Here is a 16,971-nt window from a genome sequence, read left to right on the forward strand (position 1 = left end):
AAGCTGTCAGGCATAGCCCACCCCTAACTGGTTTAAACTGTTTTGTGCATCAGACTGCTGACCTGCCAGATGTCACAAATGCCGTTGTGCACATCAGGTGTCTCCTTTTTCTATTCTGCTTCCTATCACTGAAGGCATCCCTCCTGTTCTGCTGTCTCTGTGGCCAGCCACAAGAGGTGACATGTATTGAGATGTCACCCAGTTGGTGCAAACTGCCTCCTTGGGCAGACTCTGGACAGTATGGGAAGCAGAAATTTCTTTCAAGCGCGGCTAGTAAATGAACCCCTAGATGAAAATCTCAATTTGGTCCCAGCTGGACTATCTGCATTTGGATATCACAACTGGGGTTTGATCATATAATGATGTCCGAAGGCAGCCTTAAGTCTCCGTTTTAGGCAGTCAAGCACTGCTGTCCTCCGTGGCCAGCGAACTTGAATGAGATGGGTTTGGGTTCTTCTATTGCTTATATAGGAAATGTAGTCCTTCCTTTAAGAGATTTAACACATGGCCAGATTGTGATGCTTCAATTATTGTCTTTAATAGATATATGTACCCTTCCATGGACCAACTTGCGGAAATGCTGCCTGGAATCCTAAAACAGTTTGGGTGAGTAAAAGGTTTTTGCTAATAGTTAAGTCACCCAGGGTTTTTTTTCTATTGCACAAGAAAATCTCCCCCCACCCCACACATACACCAAAAAAAAAGCTAACACCTTTAGGGCTGCTGTTTGATTCTTTGAGGATTATTGATAGTGTGGTGACTCCGGCATTCATTGTGCATTATAGTTTAAATCTATAGGGCTCTCAGCAGTAACTGCAAAAATCACTGTATAATCGGGCAGGGGGAGGGGCAGGTGGCAGCTTCTGCTACGACAGATTTGTTTACCTAATGTATTTTCATTCCCTTACACCGTTTTGCACTTGACGGTTAAATTTTATTGCCTCTCCCTATACTTTTAGATTATATTTGCTGTGGTGGAGCCGCAGTGCTGATTGTTAAGATTTAACTGTTGAATAGGAAACTACTGGTACATCCTCCAGCTTGTGAAAAGCCTTTGTGAAAAGCCCTTTGCAGCTTTTTGAATGGCTAAGAATTCCGACTCTTGAACTGATACCTGAAATATGCTTAGGCCTACCACTTGGCTAACTGAAATTGTCGGTATGGTTTCACTGTCTCTTTTTGAAAAATGACGACAATATTTGCTTTTTAAAGAATGGTGTAAGAATTGGGATCCCATTCTAGATTAGTCTTGTTTCAAGGGATTTGGTTATGTGTTATGGGTGAAAGGTACAGCGAGCTGCCCCACTTCTCTGTGGCTATTCACTTGGGCAAAAACTTAGCCAATGAAAAGTAATCTAACCAGTTCTACTTGAAGGTGGGGGGGTTAGATGGGCAGATTTATAACCAACGCATCAAACATGTCTAAGGCAATGTTTTGAGTATGGGGACTTAGGCTTTGCTGAGTATCACACCAACCAATAAGCCTGCCAGTCTAAACTACTTTAAAGCATGACTAGGAAGGGACTGTGGCTCAGTTGTAGAGCTTGCAGAAGGTCCCAGGTTCAATCCCCGGCATCTCCAGTTAAAGGAACCAGGCAGGCAAGTAGGTGATGTGAAAGACCTCTGCCTGAGATCCTGGAGAGCTGCTGCTGGTCTGAGTAAACGATACTGAATTGGATGGCCCAAGGGTCTGATTCAGTAGAAGGCAGCTTTATGTGTTCATGTGTATGTGTACTTATGCCAAGTGTATCTCCTCAGTCAACCGTGATCATTATGACAGCTTTATTCGATGGTTTGCAGCCTGCCTGTTTTGGAGGGGTGGTGGGAGGAGAATGATAACAGGCTCCATGTGCAAACTTCCAGTGTCATTGTACATTCTAAGAGCAGAACCAAGATGTTATGGTCCTGTTGAGTCATGCTGCTTTAAAGGTTTTGGTCTCTGGAGATTAAAGATCATGTTGCTCTAAGGCTTGCTATTGTTGGTGGGCGGGGAGAGAATATTGCATACTAACGCATCTGCTCAGCTTCCAGTAGGGCATAGACCAATACTAAGTGCAATTTATTATGAAACAGATATGACAGGAAACTGTTTGAAAGTAGAACGTGGTCTAGAAGCCCTTTGTTGAGTTTCACGTTGTTATTCGTAACTGTCCTTTGTAGACTGAAAAGTGTGATTGGAATGGGAACTGGAGCTGGTGCCTACATCTTAACCAGATTTGCTGTAAGTGTTGCAGGACATTTCTGAAATCTTGGCCGCCGTATTGTGCACGCCTAGGCTCTGCGATCCCCCACCCTTCCTCCATTGCTGCTTTTAGAATGCTTGCTGGCTAGCATGGGGCTACTTCTAAAAAACCCCATCAAAACCTGTAACTTCCTCCTCTGAACATTTATGTAGTAAAAGCTGTGTGGATCAGATTAACAAAGGTCTCTATCAAGATGGCAATTCTTTGCAATCCTTCCTCGTGGTGGTTGGGGTTGAGAGCGGTGGACCCACTCCTCCACATGAGCGGGGGAGGCTAATCTGGTGAACTGGATTTGTTTCCCCACTCCTACACATGAAGCTAGCTGGGTGACCTTGGGCTAGTCACAGCTCTCTTAGAGCTCTCTCAGCCTCACCTACCTCACAGGGTGTGGGGAGGGGAAGGGAAGGTGATTGTAAGCCGGTTTGCTTCTTACTTAAGCAGTAGAGAAAGTTGGCATATAAAAATCAACTCCTCTTCTTCATCACCCTCCCATTAAAGCAGGCAGCTGTTCATCTATTTCACACAGCAGCACGGCTCTGCTAACCCAGTGCTAGCACGTGTGTACCTTAGTGTGGCCTGTAGATTTCCACTTAATCTAATTCTGGGACATGGGGACTGAGAAAGTGATTCAGCCGAGCATTTTCCAAAGTCAAATTTCAGCTCTCTTTTGCCTTTAAAATAAAGGTATGGGTGTGTGCCTAATTTTTTTTTAAATTTAAAGAGTCTTCCTTTTATTTTACTTCTCCAATGCACCTGTCTATCTGTTCACCTGATTCTTCAATCTGCAGCTTAACCATCCTGATATGATAGAAGGCCTCGTTCTTATTAATGTCAACCCCTGTGCGGAAGGATGGATGGATTGGGCAGCAACCAAGGTAAAAATTGCATCTGTTTGAAGCCTGATTTTTAAACATGCAAATACTTTCACTTTAGCTATTCAAACTCTGCATTGTGTGCAATGTGGACCAATTTATTTTGCAAGCACTGTTAAAATGCAGCTGCGGCCTTGTAAGGACTGCTTTAGGGTTCTCTATGAACTGTACAAGGGCATCTGAAACACAATCGTATGGCTTGTAGTGAATCAGTTTCCACACATTATGCCCCTTAATCTCAACACTTTCAGAACCAGGGAACAGTGTAGTTTCTCAGCAGTATCTTCTAACTGCAAAGTTATTAACACAGTCCTTTGTCTTCACGGCAGTATTGAAACCATGATGATTGCATCCATTTAGGTATATTTTATAACCAATGAACTTTTGGCCTGTTCAGTGCATATAAAGAACCTTTTAGCATGGTATGATTAATGTGACTTGACACTATGTGCAACCTGTGAGGAGGCTGTAAAGTGAGTTAACAGTTCTGGGTTTTGTTTTTTTAACTCTATAGATTTCTGGATGGACTCATGCCATGCCAGATTTGGTCATTTCACATCTGTTTGGCAAGGTAAAAATGTTTTCCAGTGAGGTTTTTGGATTCTTGTTCATGATGCTGCGATTTGAATATTGTGTTGCAGTGAGCAAAATATGAGATCCGTTTTGTAGCTCTATGATATGTATAGTACTGTTGGTGATCGAGGGTATTGTGATTGAGTATTGGTATGGAGTGAAAGCCATCTTTTGTAGTATACAGACAGTTATTACACAACTGCTTTGACTTGAGGTCTTTTCCCCTGCATAGGAAAGCAGGAAGCCCCCAGATCAAAGGGGAGCATCTGTGTGGGATTGCGCTAGTTCTGAACATGACTTGTGGCATTCCTGAGCTTTGCCTTGGTATAAAAGGGAATCTTTGGAGTGGCTGGGGGTGGGGGCTGCCTTATACTGAATCAGACCCTCAGTCTATCAAGGTCAGCATTGCCTACTCTGACGGGCAGCAGCCTTCCAGGGTTTCAGGCTGAGGTCTTTCACATCACCTACTGCCTGGTCCTTTCAACTGGAGATGCCAGGGATTGAACCTGGGACCTTCTGCATGCCGAGCAGATGCTATACCTCTGAGCCACGGCCCCTGCCGAATGAATACTTCCTCTGTCACCACTGCAAAGAGAGGGCAGAGATAAGCTTCTGTTTCAAAATAGAATGGGACAGGTCACTGTTGTGTCCCCCCCCCCCAAGCATTTTATCAGCCAAACTGCACTGTAGTTCAACAGCATGACTCAGTAAGGGGAGTGGGGGTTCTGGGTCTCCGGGGGCAGGCGTGATGAGTGAAAAAGGGGAGGAGCCAGAGGGTTGATGGGTGGCAGCAACAGCAAGTGGCACGGAAATGGGGAAGTGTTAGGCCCCGCTTGCAGCTGTCATGGGCAGTGGGATGTTTTCCCACCCTTGTCTGGAAGCTGTCCATGTTAACCAAGCGTTTGCACTGAGTTTCACCAAAGGGTCATTCTGGTTTGTTGGCGATACTTGATATGAACTTCTCTTCAATCTAGGAAGAGATTCATAACAACCAGGATTTGATCAGTACTTACCGCCAGCACATCATCAATGACATGAATCAGAACAATCTGCACCTCTTCGTCAACTCCTACAGCAGGTAACCTCCTGTTCAGTCACCTCGCTTTCTTGAACTCTGAAGCTCTGTGAGGGGAACCAGCTATGAAGCCTCAGACTGCTCGTTGTTACCACTTATTACCACTCGTTTCTTTTCCAGTTCCTTATGTTGGTTTCAGCACCTGGACTTTTAAAAGTCAGAAAGCTGAGTGCTTCAACCTGCATTTGGATTTCAAGTGTCCTGATTGCCAACTAGGGTTGCCAGGCCGCTCTTTGTCATCCGTGGGAGGTTTTTGGGGTGGAGCCTGAAGAGTGGGCAGGGTTGGGGGGAGGAACTTCAATGCCATAGAGTCCAATGACCAAACCAGCCATTTTCTCCAGGGGAACTGATCTCTATCGGCTGGAGATCAGTTGTAGTAGCAGGAGATCTCCAGTAGTACCTGGAGGTTGGTAACCCTATTACCAACTGAAATACTCCACAGCTTTTTTTGATCCCTTTTAAGGAGAGTCAGGTGGTCAGAGGGGGAAGAACAGAGTGAGTGAGCTTGGAATCTGAAATGGTAATAAATGTGGCGTCCTCCTATGTGCTGTGGCTTTAAGCATTGGGCTCTGGCCACATGTTCAAGCTTTTGTAACAATTTTGAGGGCTTAGATGCATAAGCCGAAGACAAGTCTCCACGGTCTATAAATATTCTTTAGATATTGCATGTGAACCTCTTGTCACATGTTGCAACCGCTGCATCGAGACTAGCTATTCCTGCTTCAAGGGAGAAAAAAAAATACACAGCTCCATAAAACCCTCAAGCTCAATAGCTGTCTCTTCATTTTTTCAGCCGAAGAGATCTAGAAATTGAGCGCCCTGTGCCCGGTACGCACGTTGTTACTCTACAGTAAGTATTGGTTGTATTCAATGTCCCCCCATGTGTGCAGGAAATGGGATTTATTCTTCCGAGGTTCTTGAATGCTTTGAATGTCTTGTTAAGAACATAAGAAAAGCCCTGCTGGATCAGACCATGTCCATCAAGTCCAGCAGTCTGTTCACACAGTGGCCAACCAGGTGCCGCTAGGAAGCCCACAGACAAGACGACTGCAGCAGCGTTATCCTGCCTGTGCTCCACAGCACCTAATATAATAGGCATGCTCCTCTGATCCTGGAGAGAATAGGGATGCATTCATGACTAGTGTCCATTTTGACTAGCAGCCATGAATAGCCCTCTCCTCCATGAACATGTCCACTCCCCTCTTCAAGCCTTCCAAGTTGGCAGCCATCACTACATCCTGGGGCAGGGAGTTCCACAATTTAAGTATTCATTGTGTGAAGAAATACGTCGTTTTATCTGTTTTGGATCTCCAGCTTCAGCAGATGACCCCGCACTCTAGTATTATGGGAGAGGGAGAAAAGCTTCTCCCTGTCCACTCTCTCCAAATCATGCATAATTTTATAGACCTCTATCATGTCTCCCCTTAGCTGCCTTCTTTCCAAGCTAAACAGCCCTAAGTGTTTTAACCGCTCTTCATACGGCCCCCTGCTTGTTGCTGCAAGCCTGTCTGGGGGTCCCCAATGTGCCAGGTTGTGCAAGCAGCCGCTTCCATGTTTTAACACTAAAGCAGAAATCAAGAGGCCCTTTTAAGACAAAGTTTATTCTAGCATAAGATTTAATGAGTCAGAGAGTGAGGTCTGACTCATGAAAGCTTATGTTGAATATAAACTTTGTTAGTCTTAAAGGCGATGCTTGATTTCTGTTTTACTTTGCTACAACAGATTATACACATGAAGCTGCCTTACTCTGAATCAGACCCTGGGTCCATCAAAGTCAGTACTGTCTATGCAGACTGGCAGCAGCTCTCCAGGGTCTTAGGCAGAGGTCTTTAACATCACCTACTGCCTTTTAGCTGGAGATGCTGGGTATTGAACCTGGGACCTTCTGCATGCAAAGCAGAGGCTGTTCCACTGAGCTACTGGCTCCTTGATTAACACAGCAACTCTTAAGAAATAGTTAAGGCTGCCTATCTCCATCCCATATAAGTAGATGTCCATGGTAGGCACATGTATGTGTTAAGTGCCATCAAGTCGCTTCCAACTCATGTGCCCAGCAGCTAACCTTCAAGGATTTCTTTAACCCCATCACCATTGGAACTGCCTGTTCTCTTCTGCTGATGTGGCCATTGATCCCTGAAGTGGGTGGACTCTCCTTTGTCTGGTGTCTCGGCTGTGACCATTCCGTCTTGAGTGACTCTGCTGGGAGTTTGGTCTAGACCCCGTACAGTATTGCCCCCAGCTTCGCTGACACACGCAAACCCCCTCACTACTTTAAGGTGTGCATCCAAATGTGGGATTTGCCGTGTTCAGATAGATTGCTAGGAGCTAATACGGTAGTGGACAGGGATAATTAACCCTGACCTGGATAGCCCCAGGCTAGCCCAATCTCATCAGATCTCAGAAGGTAAGCAGGGTCAGCCCTGGCTAGCATTTGAATGGAAGACTTCCAGAGAATACCAGAGTTGTGACGTGGAGGAACAAACCACCTCTGAACATCTCTCGCCCTGAAAACCGTACTGGATTGCCATAAGTCAGCTATAACTGGACAGCAAAAAAAGGTGACTGTTTGAATAGCACCTGGAGATCTGCTTGCAGATTTGTCACAGCAAGTTTTAAAGTTCCCGTGTAAAACATCTGCACTTAAATGTATGCAGAATAACTTTGAGGGGTGAACCTTCAAGTGTGTACCAAGTGCCAGTTTTCCCATAATGCTAGGGCCTTAACAAATTTAAGGGTAATATAGAATCATAGAGTTGGAAGGGACCACCAGGGTCCAACCCCCTGCACAATACAGGAAATTCACAACTACCTCCCCCTTACACCCCCAGTGACCCCTACTCCATGCCCAGAAGATGGCCAAGACGCCCTCCCTCTCATCATCTGCCTAAGGTCATTGAAGGAGCATTGCTGATGGACGGCCATCTAGCCTCTGCTTAAAAACCTCCAGGGAAGGAGAGCTTACCACTTCCCGAGGAAGCCTGTTCCACTGAGGAACTGCTCTAACTGTCAGAAAGTTCTTCCTAATGTCTAGACGGAAACTCTTTTGATTTAATTGCAACCCGTTGGTTCTTGTCTGACCTTCTGGGGCAACAGAAAACAACTCGGCACCCTCCTCTATATGACAGCCCTTCAAGTACTTGAAGATGGTTATCATATCCCTTCTCAGTCTTCTCCTCTCCAGGCTAAACATACCCAGCTCCTTCAACCTTTCCCATAGGACTTGGTCTCCAGACCCCTCATCAACTTCCTCTGGACAAAGTACTACTTTGTCAAACAGATGTAATTAGAGCATCTGCAGAAGACTCTTTCTATAGTGCTGAAGCCCACCCTTCTGCTATTTCTGCCACACATACCCTGCCCCATCCACAGCTTGTAAAGTTTTGGTCTGAACACTAAATGCCGAGAAGAGTGACATTAACTGGTGACACCAATCGGCTATTTAATCCCATTTACAAAGAAGCCAAAGGTAGGTCATGGTTAGCCTCTTACCTTTTGATGGCCCAATCAACTGAAGCTTAAAGGGACTTAACCTCTTTTAAAGCAGAGTTAACTGGCTTATTCTCCTGAGCTGTCCCCGTTACTGAGAAGCAGCATCATGTGTGGAGACTCAGTTTTGTGGGGAAACCAAGTTGTGCAAAATGTTCATTTTAACCATATCTCTATTGCTATTAACAGGAAAGCAACTAGACAAGAATACTTCTAACAAACTTAAGAAAGGAGTATAGAATCCTAATGACCGTGGCATAGTGGCACTTACCACTAAACTGCTTTAGGGAGAACGGAATAATGTAGACCCAGTCTCTGTTCTTTGTTTTCCCACCCAAGCATAATAGTGCTTGAGGCAGGAAAACCCCCACTGAGGAGCCCTCCTTCCCAGCTCTCTTGCCTGCCTACTTTTTGACATGTGCTTCCTCACCCGGGGATTCTGGGCCTAAATAACACTTCCCATTTCCAAACAATGCACGTGTCCTGTTTCGCTGCCCTCAGCTGCTTCTGTTGCAAAATCATCTGTACCCCAGGAAATCCAGGCTGACTCTTAGCTGCTCCCAGCAGCGGGGCTCATCTGCTGAAGCTCCGTATTGGCTCCGGTTCCTGTGAGCCGTGTTTGGGTGCCTTTTGGTGATAATAAACCCACCAGTGTCCATCTTGAGATGCTATGAGATGCCTGCTGTCTCTTACGTCAGATGGTGGTCAGCACTGCTTAGTTGTTAGAATATCAGACTACAGTCTTGGGGACTCTCGTCCAAATCCCCATTCCTCCACGGGATCTTGCTGGGCGAGCTTGGGCCAGCACACACTCTTGGCCTAAACTACCTTACAGGGTTGTCGTGAGGATAAAATAGAGGAGAGGGGAATTATGTCAGCCACTTTGGGGGGGGGAAGGTGGGGAATAAATGAAGTGAAATAAAATAAATATATAAAGGTGTAATTACTCTGTGTGTGTGTGTGCCGTCAAGTCACAGCTGATTTACAGCGACCCTGTGGTTTTGTTTTGTTTTTAAGATTTTTTATTTTTCTATACAATCATTATACATTTCATTACATATTGTAAAAAGTTTAATTCTTTGACTTCCCCTCTCCCCTCCTCTGATCCTTTAATTAACATTTTTTTCTCTTTGTATTGTTTTCCTAATTCAATTATAACAAAACCTCAATGCCCAATACATCCGTTCTGAATTAGATCAAAATACATTTGTTAATATCACATTTAAGTTCATCTCTACAATAATTAATCCACGCCTCCCAATCCTTTGCAAATTCATTATCATCCTTTTGATTTACCGACGCCGTAAGTTTTGCCATTTCTACTAATTGACCCTGTGGGGTTTTTCAAGGCAAGATGTGTTCAGAGGTGGTTTGGCATTGCCTGCTTGCCTCTGCTTGGGCTGAGAGTTCTGAGGGGACTGTGACCAGCCCAAGGTCGCCCGGCAGGCTTCATGTGGAGGAGTGGGGAATTGAACCCAGTTCTCCGGATTAGTCTGCTGCTCTTAACCACTACATTTAAAGCTGGAGTTGACTGGGGTCTAATCTAGTCACACTGCCTGCTGCAAGCCCCTCAATCCAGTAGAAGAAGAAGAGTTGGTTTTTATATGCCGACTTTCTCTACCACTTGTCAATCCATTTTACAATCACCTTCCCTTCCCCACAACAGACATGCTGTGAGGTGAGGCTGAGAGAGCTCTAAGAGAGCTGTGAGTAGCCCAAGGTCACCCAGCAAAACAGCGCCATCTACCTAGTAGGATGTCTTCGATCAGAAGCCTTTCAGACTTCCCCCGACCAGGGGACCTGCAAGGCGGCAGCTGTAGCTTAGCAAGACAATCTGGTTGCCGTTTCTCAATAACTCTAGAAGTCTGTTTTTGGGTTGCTTAACAGGCAGCCGTGAGACTTCAGTGATGGTTCCGACCACTTCCTTAAAAGCATTAAAACCGGAAGAGTTATTTATAGAAACGACTGCTGCAATTCATTGGTTGGTTTATTTTCCTTTAGGTGCCCTTCACTGTTGGTGGTTGGGGACAGCTCTCCTGCCGTCGATGCTGTGGTAAGTATAGGCAGAGTCCGGTAAACATCTTGTTTCGTGCTTGTCGCTTCCTCTGTTTCACTTGTTCTGAATTATTTAATCTTACAAAGCACTTAATGGGCAACGTATTTTACAGCGCTGGTCTTAGCAGCCCTTGTTGGGGGAGGCTTGCTGTCATTCCACTTTTGCAGACAGAAAACGCACCGGGGCAAGAACGGCTTTGTCTAGAGCAGGGCTGTGGTTCAGGCACCAAGAAGAGTCACGGCTGCCGCCTTCACACCAACAGCTGCACCACAAGAGCAAAATGACACTTACTGTGGTTGGACTTCAAAATGTGCGTGATAGAGGAGAGGAATACATAGTCGTTGTGCTGTGCCCTCTGGGCCACAATGCCAAACCAATGGCTCTCTCTCGTGGGAATTCAGCACATGCTATGAGTGGGGTTTTTTGTTTGTTTTTTGCAGACTTAACCCCTGAAGGGGGTGAACATAAATGGTCACGGGATTTTCATATAAAGAACTTCTCTGTTTTGCGTTGGGTTTAGGCACTGGCATTAAAAGAATAATTTTAACGGACCGAAGAAGTACATGTATCTAGAACGTGACCAATTGGACTGTAATCATTGGAGGCCTTGTCAGCTCAATGTTCCGGAGTTTGTGTGTGTTTGACAAATGTACATTCAACATTTTGGATGTTTTATCCCACTCTTCCCCCCAAGAAGCTTGGAGCAACATGATTGGTCTCCCACGTTACCACCTGCCGTCCCCCCACCCCCATCCTGTCAACACTGAGAAATGATGACTTCCAAGTTCACCCAGTTTTCTTCATGGCCGAGAGTTATTTGAACCTCAGCCTCTCCAATCCTAATTGAACATTCCCGCCCACTGTACCACACTGGCTTCGTCCTGGGGACCTGGGAAGAAATCTCCATGTTGGGGGAAAACGTACATGCAAAATGGCCCTAACAGGAGTTGGTGCACTCTAATGAATCCGGCCTCCCAAGTGAAGGCTATTCAGACTGTGGCATGGATTCTAACCTCCATTTGGACTTTCGGAAGTAACTGATAACCTGCAGAAGAGGATGGAGACTTTCAGCAGTTTTCCTTGAACCACTTCAGGCTTCTCCACATGCTGTTCCCAGCATTCCACTGACATCCCCCCCCCGGGGCAGAATTTGGAGTGGCGTGGCTTGCTGCAGCAGCCATGAGGATGGTGGGAAGCACCTTTCTGGGAGTATGGATGCACCCCTACAAATTAGGACACAAGCCTGTCAAAAACGCCTTGTTGAAGCCGAGAGAAATGCAGGGCAGCAAGTCTGAAGTTGGTTTCAGGAAAGAAATCCTAATTCTGTTGTTCAGAAGCTTAAAGCAATTGCTGGGGCTTTCTGAAATCTGTGCTGATTCATTGTTTGAGGCTAAGGGATGGCTTGGAGGGTCTTGCGCGCTGAGAGATGTTGCAGTCGCAATTCAACAGGGATGCCTGAAGAGCTTTTACTATTGAATGAAGCTCGCCCTTTTCTTTCTTTCCAACCAGGTGGACTGCAATGCTAAACTGGACCCAACAAAGACTACACTCTTAAAGGTACCATGGCATAAGTCATAAGTCAAAGAGTTGTTAGCTTGTAGAGAATAAAGCCATTTTGTGAAATCAATCTGAGGATTCAAATACGGTGATTACTACTAATGCGGGATCTTCTCCTTGGGCAGGGAATAGATGATGTAGGTGGTGCAGGCTATGAAATCCAGAAGTTGAGAGGCTGGTCTTTATGTCTTCCTCCTGCCCTTCTCTGTTGTATAGAGCTGCTGACCTATTTTTTTTTACATACAGTAGAACTTGAGTGATAGCTGGAGGTCAAAAGATAATGCTACCAAGGCTACATTTAGAAACTCATTCCATAATGGATGCTAATCCTGGCAAGAGTTAGTTCCAGGAGGTCATACAACTAAGAGCAAGAGTTCATCTCTGCCCCCCAAGCTAACATCTGCACTAAGTCTCTAGAGAGAGAAATCTGTTAACCCCTCCTCCTTTGCTCTTGGCAGGCGAAGCATGTGCAGAGATCTTCTAGATAGGAACAGCTGGGTCTGGAGTGGAAGTGGGAGTCACATGCTAGTCCAGCTTTTGTGGTCTGGAGTCCGCATCTTCAGATGCAGGCCGTGGGATACTCCAGGCAGACTTTTTTTCTTCTTCATAAAATCACAGGGAAGTCATGCTAGAGGCCTGGTTAAAGTGTGCACATCTACTTCCTGAATCCAAGCAAGTTTATCAATCACTTTTATTTGGGACCTGGACCTTGGCCTGGATATGCCAGGCCTGTCTGGTATCGTCAGATCTCAGAAGCTAAGCAGGGTCGACCCTGGTTAATATTTGGATGGGAGACCACCAAGGCAGTCCAGGGTCACTATGCAGAGGCAGGCAATGGCAAGCCACCTCTAAACATCTCTCCTTGGAAACCCTACGGGGTTGCCATAAGTCAGCCACCCTCTCCCTCAACATCTTAGGGCAGGTAGCTGTGCTGTCTGCCTTTAATGCTAAAAGCAGTATGTCTTTAATTGTGTCAGTTCCCATTAGAGTGTGTGTGTGTTTGTTTTTCCAGAAATGAATTTAGAAATCGGACTTGCTTTGTGTGTGGCCATTGTCACACATCACAGCACAAGGTTGTGAGTAATGTGACAGCAAGAGTTCCTTTCTCTTGGCAATATGCCTTGGTAGTGAATTTTAGATGAGTGTAACAAAATTTTGAATCATTAATCAACACACAAAGCCTATCTTTTTTTCTTTGCAGATGGCTGACTGTGGTGGTCTTCCTCAAGTTTCCCAGGTATGATTTGGCAGAAGTCATTTGGGGGACCTTGGATAGCTCATATCCCTGTGTTAAGGAATGGATTCACTCCCTTCTACTAATAAAACCATGTGGTATTGGATTGAACCCAAGTACAGTATTTTTTACAATAAATGGTTGCATTGAGGCACCTACAGGATGCAGCCTCTGTTGGTACCATCTCCTAAATTTGCAGGATTGAAATACTAAGGTAGTAGCCCCTGGTAAATGGTGGTCTTAGATGCAGCACACTTTCCTGTGAGGTGTGTGTGTGGGGGGGGGGGTTGGAGCACTTGAGCCAGCGTGGTGTAGTGGTTAAGAGCGGTGGCTTGGAGTGGTGGACTCTGATCTGGAGAACCGGGTTTGATTCCCCACTCCTCCACATGAGCAGCGGATGCTAATCTGGTGAACTGGATTTGTTTCCCCACTCCTGCACATGAAGCCTGCTGGGTGACCTTGGGCTAGTCACAGCTCTCTCAGAGCTCTCTCAGCCTCATCTACCTCACAGGGTGTCTGTTGTGGGGAGGGGAGGGGAGTGTAAGCCGGTTTGATTTTGCCTTAAGTGGTAGAGAAAGTCGGCATATAAAAACCAACTTTTCTTCTTTTTCTTTTATTTCCTAATCTGAGGCAGTTTGCTGCTTTATTTTTAAAACCTTAGTTGACAGGCCCAATTCACATCTGGCAGTTTCAGGACAAAAGAAGAGAAGGCAGGCTTCTTAGCCTGATATGCTTAAAGCCGTGTTGCCTTTTTGTCCGGTTTGTAGATTTTTCTGCAAACCTTGGGGTCCCTCCAAGTTTAGACAATGATCTCCTCTGTATGTTTCCCTAACTTGTAGATTTAATAATCTCCATCTAGGGCAGGGGTCTCAAAACTGCGGCTCCAGAGCCGCATGCGGCTCTTTGGCCCGTTGAGTGCGGCTCTCCGAACTTGGTTCGGAGCCCCTGCTCTTGCGCCCGCTCGCGCCGGCAGTCGGGCTGCGGAGCCGGCGCACCTGAGAGAGAGAGAGAGCGGGCGAGTGGGTGCGCTGTCTCTCCCCTCCCCCCCGCCGTGGAGAATGGCCGGGTCCCCCTTTCCCTTGCCGTCAATGGTTGGGAGGCTAAAGCCTCCCCTCTAGCCACGCGATTGCTGGGCGGGCGGCTCGGCGGTTACTGGCCCCCCGCCTATCAGCTGTTGGGCGGGCTTCCTTTGGTAGACCTGGCCTCCAGCTGAGTCCCATTGGGAGGTCATGTCTACCCACTGGCTTTCTTGGCGGTAGACCTGGACTCCGAGGAGGGGGAAAAGTCCCCCTTCAGAGGCCAGGTCTACCAATTGGCTTCTATGGGCCTCCGGAGGCCAGGTCTACTGCCAAGAAAGCCAATGGGTAGACCTGGCCTCCCAATGGGACTCAGCTAGAGGCCAGGTCTATCAATAGGCTTTTATGGCGGTAGACCAGGCCTCCAGACGAGGACTCCGGATGGGGAGGGGGAAATGGCAGGGACTTACAATTTAATTTTTATCAATAAATAAGATCACTATTAAGTATATCAAGTTTTATTCAGTGTACCTATAGTTTAATTAAGACTTAATACTTTAATTAAAGTTTATTAAGTTAATAAACAGTGTACCTACCTATATAGTTTAAGTTTAAGAAATTTGGCTCTCAAAAGAAATCTCAATCGTTGTACTGTTGATATTTGGCTCTTTTGACTAATGAGTTTGCCGACCCCTGATCTAGGGCCATTGTTCAGAATGAGATATAATATTCAGAATTAGATACAGTCATTAATGATTTACAGTGCTGGTGATTTTCAAACACTATACTTTCTTTTACAGCCTGCAAAACTTGCGGAAGCTTTCAAATACTTCATACAAGGAATGGGATATAGTAAGTACATGTTTGATCCAAACTAGCAGTAGGCTATGATCAGATGCCATGTAAAATTGTTAGGTTAAGATACAAAATATGCTTTGAGTTTAGAATGTGAAACACCGGCAAATGGATTATTTATAGAAGACACCATTGCTGGTACATTACCAAATGCGGGATGACAGGGCCCTGAACCAATTTACAATTTAAAACTAGGAAAGGGAGTGAAGTGATTGGAAACTGTTGTTTCGGGACATGGAGGGTGCTTCTCAGACTATTCCAGTCTTATCCAATTGAAATCTGGTCTAAGAGGTAAATAACCACACATGAAATGCCCCACATGAAGCTGCCTTATACTGAATGAGACCCTGGGTCCATCAAAGTCAGTATTGTCTACTCAGACTGGCAGCGGCTCTCCAGGGTCTCAGGCAGAGGTTTTTCATATCACCTATTCACCTAGTCCCTTTAACTGGAGATGCCGGGGATTGAACCTGGGACCTTCTGCATGCGAAGCAGATGCTCTACCACTGAGCCACACCTCCCATTACATTTCCTTCTAAACCTGAAATTCAGCACCATGCCACCTCTTTGCCCGTGGGCTCTCTGGTCCACTGTCCCCAGTGTGTTCATACCTCTTGTATGTGCCACAGACATGTTTGTTCTTGGGCCCTAAGGCTATTTCTGGAGATCTTTTTCTTCAATTATGCATTGCCTCCTCCTGTTTCTCAGGTCCAGCTTCTTACCTTACTCTCCCCTTTCCTTCAGGCACTTAGTTTCCAATGGATTGATGCATGCATATCTCATAGTCTCAATGAATATTGTTGGACTGTTGCTAGCTGTTCTCCTTGACTGGAACACTTTGTCTCTGTGGGTTTCATCTTGAGTGGTGGTCATCCATCCACATAACTGGCCTACTGTCATGGCAGCATCTCTCTAACATAGGGCTCCCCAGCCTTTTTGAGCCTGCGGGCACCTCTGGACTTTGGATACAGCATGGTGGATGCAGGCACAAAATGGCTGCCACAAAATGGCTGCTGCAGGAGGCAGGGCCAGCGGCTTTCTTTTAGTCACACAGTGAAAGATCCTTGAGAAGCCAGCATGGTATGGTGGTTAAGAGCAGTGGACTCTAATCTGGAGAACCAGGTTGGTTTCCTCCACATGAAGCCAGCTGGGTGACCTTGGGTCAGTCACAGCTCTCTCCAAACTCTTTCAGCCTCACCTATCTTACAAGCTGCCTGTTGTGGGGAGAGGAAGGGAAGGCAGTTGTAAGCCGGTTTGATTCTCCTTAAAAAGGTAGAGAAAATCAGCAAATAAAAACCAATTCTTCTTCCTCTTCTTGTGCTGTGGTGGTAGCTGCTGCCAAAGTAACATTTTTTGAAAAACTGCACAGCCAATCAAATCCCCAATTGCCAGTCTGAAGCCTTGCTGGAAAAATCCCCACCTGGCCCCACCCACTTTCTAAAAACACTTGACGGGCACCAAGAAAAGTGTTGGGTGGGTGCCATGGCACCCACGAGCGCCACATTGGGGATCCCTGGTCTAAGATGATTTTTTTTTCATCGCAGTGCCTTCTGCCAGCATGACCAGACTCATGAGATCCCGGACGGCTTCCGGTTCCAGCGTGGCCTCCTTGGAAGGCGGCAGGAGTAGATCCCACACCGGGGAGGGAGCCAGAAGCAGATCCCACACTGGCGAAGGGGAGAGGACCAGGACCCAGTCCGGGGACGACGGCCGGAACCGCATTGAGCTCACCCCCAACTCGGCCAGCAATGCCGAGCAGCCGAGCCCCAAGTCGATGGAGGTTTCCTGTTAAATGGAACGGGCCGGAGTTATGATCGAGACTTGACTGCCACCCACTCACTGTGTGTCATGATATTTGATATTTAACCCGAAGCATTTTCTGTATCATGGCTCTCTTCCCCTCCCAGAGTTCGACAGGGACCAATAAAACAAAACATCTCAGTTGCTCTGTTTTCCCTAACAGAGGTTGCTGCTATTCTTTTCTCTGACTAACTGTAGATTTCT

At 46.2% G+C, this 16,971-nt stretch overlaps 1 protein-coding gene and 1 non-coding gene across 2 annotated transcripts in view; one reads left to right on the forward strand and one right to left on the reverse strand.

Moving 5' to 3' along the window:
- The window catches only part of NDRG1 (N-myc downstream regulated 1), a 32,988-nt gene extending 16,017 nt beyond the window's left edge, over positions 1-16,971 (forward strand). Inside the window, exons 5-15 of the mRNA XM_056853981.1 lie at positions 544-606; positions 2,161-2,221; positions 3,032-3,118; positions 3,630-3,686; positions 4,663-4,766; positions 5,557-5,613; positions 10,251-10,302; positions 11,815-11,862; positions 13,064-13,099; positions 14,913-14,964; positions 16,512-16,971. Of these exons, the coding sequence (XP_056709959.1) occupies positions 544-606; positions 2,161-2,221; positions 3,032-3,118; positions 3,630-3,686; positions 4,663-4,766; positions 5,557-5,613; positions 10,251-10,302; positions 11,815-11,862; positions 13,064-13,099; positions 14,913-14,964; positions 16,512-16,759 (865 nt within the window). The 3' untranslated portion in view covers positions 16,760-16,971. The remainder of the gene's footprint in view (positions 1-543; positions 607-2,160; positions 2,222-3,031; positions 3,119-3,629; positions 3,687-4,662; positions 4,767-5,556; positions 5,614-10,250; positions 10,303-11,814; positions 11,863-13,063; positions 13,100-14,912; positions 14,965-16,511) is intronic.
- Positions 15,417-15,488, reverse strand: TRNAA-CGC (transfer RNA alanine (anticodon CGC)). The gene has a single exon. It is a non-coding gene; the product is annotated as a tRNA-Ala (tRNA).

This window comes from Euleptes europaea, chromosome 8, assembly GCF_029931775.1.
Source record: "Euleptes europaea isolate rEulEur1 chromosome 8, rEulEur1.hap1, whole genome shotgun sequence".
Taxonomy (NCBI): domain Eukaryota; kingdom Metazoa; phylum Chordata; class Lepidosauria; order Squamata; family Sphaerodactylidae; genus Euleptes; species Euleptes europaea.